The sequence below is a fragment of the Octopus bimaculoides genome, chromosome 2, assembly GCF_001194135.2.
Source record: "Octopus bimaculoides isolate UCB-OBI-ISO-001 chromosome 2, ASM119413v2, whole genome shotgun sequence".
Taxonomy (NCBI): Eukaryota; Metazoa; Mollusca; class Cephalopoda; order Octopoda; family Octopodidae; genus Octopus; species Octopus bimaculoides.
Window position 1 is genome coordinate 108,875,019 of NC_068982.1, and position 6,479 is coordinate 108,881,497.

Here is a 6,479-nt window from a genome sequence, read left to right on the forward strand (position 1 = left end):
ATATATATATATATATATATATATATATATATATATAGTTAAAATGGTATACATGCAAGATTGTATAATGTATGTAATTTATAAGTTATATTTTATGTTGGTTCATAGGTGCTGACTACAAAGAAGTTCAAGAGAGAGTTGAAACATATCTGAAAGAAATGATTTTAAAATGTTTTGACCCAAAGAAAGCCGATTCTATTTTCTCAGTCGAAGGAGAGGTACATATACTCTTCTGACATCTATTAAGCTATTTGTATTACACATTGGTTTAATTAGTTTAATTGTTTCTTGAGTCACAATACTTCATAGGTCACTTAACTCTGGTTCCTATAACATTAAGCAAACATGACAAATCTTGCCATGAATAGAACAGTGATATCATAAAATGTCAAATTTGGCAAACAACTTTCTCATTCTTAACACACACACATTCTAATGATAAATGTTATATTTGGAACATTTTCAAAAAGTAATAATTTGACTGCAGTGGTCTTAAATTCAAGAACATATGTTAATTTCTTTTCTTCTGCAGGTCCCTTCGTGGTTGGCAGAAATGGTTGAATTTTCTACTTGGCGTACATTATTTTACAAATTGGCTGAAGAATATCCTGACTGCCTTATGCTTAACTTTACCATCAAAGTAAGAAAATCGATAATGTGATTTTTATTTAAATATAATGGTTGGTTTTCATTTACATCTATGTACTTGCTTTAATGTCAGTGTTATAATCATTGGGTTAGATTATTAGGTTTAACCTCACTCTTTATTTTTACTGTACACTCCTTGGCTAACATCTATTCCAATTTGCATCAATTTTCAGGAAAGCTGGTTGATTGATCAAGTCAGTGGCTGTACCACTACTTTGACAACCTAATCACTAAGTTGTTTGGTTATATCTATAATATTGTGAAATAATATTGTGAACAAACACAAAACCTTGAAGTAAAACATATTGAACTGCTGCAGTGAAAATTATTGAAATGGACCTTATTTGTCTTTGTTTATGGGTTAATATCTAGAAGTAACTACTACCCATAAAAGGTGTTAAAATTTAGACCAACTTTTATGTTCAGAATTGTTTTTGTTTTCATTTTGAGTGAGGTCATTGCCAGTGCTGCTGGACTGGCTCCTGTGCAGGTGGCACGTAAAATACACCATTTCGAGCGTGGCTGTTGCCAGTTCCGCCTGACCGGCCCTCATGCCGGTGGCATGTAAAAGCACCCACTATACTCACGGAGTGGTTGGCATTAGGAAGGGCATCCAGCTGTAGAAACTCTGCCGAATCAGATTGGAGTCTGGTGTAGCCACCTGGTCCACCAGTCCTCAGTCAAATTGTCTAACCCATGCTAGCATGGAAAGCGGACGTTAAACGATGATGATGATGATGATGATTTATTGTTAATTTATTAAGAATAGGGCTAGTAGTACACACTATAAAGTGGTTGGCATTAACCAGCTGTAGAAACCATGCCAAAGCAGACACTGGGATATGATGCAGATTTTGAACCCATTGGATCCTATCAAACCGTCCAACCTAAGCCAGCTTGGAACATGGACGTTAAATGATGAGGATAGTCTATATCTCTATGAGCACTCATTGATTAACAAGTATGATCAGTGTAGTTAACATGGAGTTTGTAATATTGGCACAGTTAATGTATTGTTAGGAACATGTGGCATGCAATGAAGTACAATTAGGTAACTATCTTGGAAATGCAGAATAGTGAATTTTGGGAGAGAGAATATAGTAGGATGTCAAGAATCAGAGGAAGGGGTTGTAAGAGGTGAGTTTTGAGTAGAGTGGTTGCTAAGATGTGGAAAGACAATTCACTGATACATGGTACGGGTAGATAGAAAAGGGAGAGAACCCATGCTGGACTGGATCTGCAGTAACTTTACACAATTAAAATTTATTCTTAGGGTCATGCTTAGTGCTTGTAGAGTTTAGGTCACCAAATGATCCGATAGCTTTCCAATGTTCCAAAATATGATTACAGAACACTTAAGATATATTATGTCCTTACATTTCATAAATCTGCGTACAATTAGATTTGAATTTCTTCCTAAGAGCACAGTGCTTATATTCGTCATTGTCATTATCATCATCATATGTCGTTTTTCCATGCGGGCATGGGTTGGACGGTTTGACCAGACCTACTAAGCAGGCGAGCTGCGCTAAGTTCCAGTCTGATTTAGCATGGTTTCTGTGGCTGGATGCCCTTCCTAATGCCAGCCACTTTACAGAGTGTGGTGTTGGGTGCTTTTTTATGTGGCACCAGCACAGGTGCTTTTACGTGCTGCTGGCATGGATGCTACTATGTGGTACGGGCAAGGGAGCTTTTTACATTAAGTATGATACATACATTTTACATTAAGTATGATACATACAAGGGAGCTTCTTACAAACTACTGAAATTAAGTTTGGATTGAATTTCAATATAAGACAGATACTTTAAACGGTGGTTGTAATTAATGCTGATGCTTTTAGACTTTATTTAATTCATTAAACAAATTAAAAAATTGTAGGCTAAACGTTTTTATATTTTCAATTTCAAAGTTGCACAGTGACTTTTTTTTTTTTTTGTCTCAAAATAACAGCAATTCTGTTATTGAGAAATGTTTTACTAGAAATGTTTTTAAAAATGATTACTATTTTGTCAATCTCTTGTTTTCCATTAACTTTGATTATTCGTACAAACTCATGTACCTATACTTAAGCATGTTTAAACACTTGGGCACACATCTACACACACACACACACACTAACATAATCACTCAAAATTCAATTTATCACGTTGTTTACCTTCAAAACTTATCGGCGTATTGACATTTATTTCGTTTCAAGTTGATATCTGATGCTGGTTACCAAGGGGAGATAACCTCAGTATCTACAGCGTGCCACCAGATTGAGGTTTTCTCACGGGTCTTGAGAACATCAATCACTACATTCCTTGAAGGAGGTGAAGAAGCACTGGAAAAAAATTTACCAGAATTCACGGTAAAATTTTTTTATATCTTTGAAATATAAATTGTTCTCATCCATTGACTTTATTACAGCTTGAAGGCTGCATCAGTACAAAAATATAAGGACTTATATACATCGTCATCATCTTTTAACGTCTGTTTTCCATGCTGGCATGGGTTGGACGGTTTGACTGCGGTCTGGAGGCTGCGCCAGGTTCCAATTTGATCTGGCAATGTTTCAACAGCATGATGCCCTTCCTAACGCCATCCACTTCCAGAGTGTAATGGGTGTTGTTTTCATGCCACTGGCACAGGAGCCAGTCAGGCGTGCCTGGCATTGATCATGTTTGGTTAGTGCTTTTTATGTGCCACCAGCACGGGGACCAGTCAGTGGGTACTGGCATCGGCCCCGTTCAGATGATGCTTTTTATGTGCCACCGGCACGGGGACTAGTCAGTCGGTCCTGGCTAGAATATGGACTTATACATACAAACAAAATTGCAGCATAATTATATTTATTATTTTTGAATAATTGTTAGTGAATTTTAGATAAATACTGTAGCTTAGTTGTTAGCGTGTTGAGTTCATGATCTTAAAGCAATAGGATCAATTTCTGATGTGTGTTGTGTCCTTGAGCGAGGCACTTAATTTAACATTGCTCTAGTCTATTCAGCTGCAGATGAGTACTAGCTCAGTGCTGGTGCAGCTCTCCTGTCCTCCAGCAATCACATCCTTGATGTTTCACTGGGTCATGGGTAGGAGGGCTGAGATAACGTCTGTGCCTGTTTACAACTATGTAGATACCTAAAACACTTTGCAAAAGTATAGAACAAGCTACCTGGTTATACTAGTTTCTGATTGATGGCTAAGTGAATTTTTCAAGAGAAAAATAGTTTTCTTCTCTCTTGTATTTCAAAATTTAAAAACCCTAGCAATAAATAGGTAATGAATAGTTATAAAACAAGTCTCATAACCCATTGGGTTAAATGGATGTCATTACACACAGTGTATATAAGATATGTTAGAGTGGTAGAGCTTATTCCTTTCATTTCGACTATACAAATTACTGCAAGAGGTAAGTCCATAACTGAGTTCCAGTTATGGACTTGATACAATGATCATCCTTTTGACTGCTTGTTCTGTTCTCTATTCATTCAGTTACATAAATATGATAATTAGCAATAGATTCATAAAAAAATACTTTGCTTATGGTTCAAAATATATGACTGGTCGATGGAAACATTAAGTTCTTATTTCTGGCTTCAGTCATTGAACTGTGACCATGCTGACATGTCTCTGCTATTCGTTTGAAGTTTATTTTATCCTCCTCAATACTTTCTTTGATACTCATTTTATTGAGCTCATAAGAATAGAAAGATAAAATTGACCTTGGTGTAAAAGGTTGTAACCATTGCAGAATAAAATGAAATGTCACTCTTTTCTCCTTAATCTAACACCCCCACCCACCCATCACCACCACTATCATCATCATCATTTCATCACCTTACATCTGCTCCTGTACCTGTGTTCTTTGCCTGTGAGAAACCTAGCGGAACCTCCTCTCCACCTTACTCCCTGGAGACAGCACAAATCTACATGTCTCTGTTCTCATGCTCACTTTCTCTCTGGTCTTTACAAATCCTCTGCATTCAAAGCCCAACTCTTCCTACCATGTAGCATCACATTGAAATTGAAGGTGCAAGTTTCATATTTTATTCTTGTCCTTAACTTCTCTTTTTTATTTATATATTTGAATATTGTCAAAATACTTGTTTTTAATAGTTCAGTGCCCTCCCAACAGCTAAATCTTAGATAAAATAAGCATATTTTGTTACTAGTTAGATTTAAGGAGATTGTGTGAAACCATTAATATTGACAGAAAAATATATTTTAGAAGTTCTTTTATCAAAACAAGTGAATGTTGTAATTTTCTTAATTGTTGTATCAATTCTACAATTATTGAATAGAAATTAACAGGAAAATTATACATATATATATATTACTATTTAAGAAAATGGTGTGCCATGGTGAACATACTTACCTATACAGCCAAGTGTTGATGCAGTTATTGTCACAGGAGATAAAAGGGGGATCAAACTTGAGAAGATTGTGTCAAGAGTTACAGAAATGTGCAAACGACAGGTAATATATTTTTGTTGAGGCTCTATTTTTTAAACATGATTTAATTACTCTTAGTATAACTGATACTTCTCAATCCTAGATTAGGGAAAAGAAGGTTTCAAATTCTGAGCAGTGATGTCATATCAACTAACGCTACTATTGTTACTACCTTAGAATCACAATTTAGTAATAATGACATTTTTATGGTGACTGAGTCCAGCTGTGAGTCCACTAGTTTTATGCTCAAAAGAAAACCAAGTATTCTTCTTTCAAGAATGTATTTTTCTTTGTGTATTGATATTCAGATATTTTTTTGCATCATTTAAATAAAACAATTATTTTGTATGTGGTAAAAAAAGTTCTTTTACATAAAATATTATATAGCCATCTATGTATCATACTTAATGTGTATACTTTGCTGATAGGCTATTTATTGTGGTATTTGTCCAGGGGTAATATCTCTTATGTACATGCTGTGTTAAAAATGCAATAAATATCATAGGGAGACGAAAATTACTCAAGCAGCAGCCAGTGAGAACACTAGGTGCTGGAGTGATTTTTGTTTTCCTCTAATATTTGTCATGTTTTTAACACCGCACATTCATAACAAATTTTATCTCAGGACAAATACTGCAGTAACTGGCCTATCAACCTTTTAGCATTTAAGCCAAATAATATTCTATCTGTTTTATGTTCAAATCACCCAGCTCTGGCCTCTCTTATCTACCCTACAATGTCATTTAAAAGTAAACAGTCATATCATTGATATCTTGAAGCTATAAGATAATGCATAATTAACTCAAAACAATATGAATGAATAAACATTGCATTTGACAGTAAACTGAATGCTAAAGGATTAATGGTGTATATATACATTAAATATGATAAAAGGTAGCTATATTATGATATATAAAATTATTTAAATCATAAGTTGTAGATGTGTTATAAAAATGGTTTCATTAAAAATACAACTAATCTTCAATACACAAGTAGGTTTTCAATTATGTTTCCTGCCATTCCAGAGGACTTGATGTTACACCAATTACTATGGCACTGAGTGGAGCTGCAGCTTATCCTCGTGCCTGTCAAGCACTCTCATGCATGTTGTCTCGGCAGTCATTAAACCCGGCAGATATTACCATTGTAAGTGTGTTTTCTAACAAACTTAAGTATTTTTTGACTTCTTTTCATTTACTTTTTGCAATTTTATATCAATTAAGCCATGTTGATAACAGGATCTATCTTTAAACTGAAGCAAGCAAAGTTATTTCTTTTGTCTGTAAACACCACACAATATTTATGGTTTAAGTTTGAATCCATGACCATCTGTATGTGTGTGTGTGTGTGTATCATCATCATTTAATATCCGTATGGTTTGACAGGAGCTGGCAAG

At 34.9% G+C, this 6,479-nt stretch overlaps 1 protein-coding gene across 2 annotated transcripts in view; it reads left to right on the forward strand.

Annotated features, from left to right (window-relative positions):
- Positions 1–6,479, forward strand: part of LOC106883768 (negative elongation factor D) — a 44,256-nt gene that overhangs the window by 17,803 nt on the left and 19,974 nt on the right. For both annotated transcript variants that reach the window (XM_052978601.1, XM_014934889.2), the window contains exons 4-8: positions 109–218; positions 533–640; positions 2,847–2,999; positions 4,977–5,107; positions 6,109–6,229. In XM_052978601.1, the coding sequence (XP_052834561.1) occupies positions 109–218; positions 533–640; positions 2,847–2,999; positions 4,977–5,107; positions 6,109–6,229 (623 nt within the window). The remainder of the gene's footprint in view (positions 1–108; positions 219–532; positions 641–2,846; positions 3,000–4,976; positions 5,108–6,108; positions 6,230–6,479) is intronic.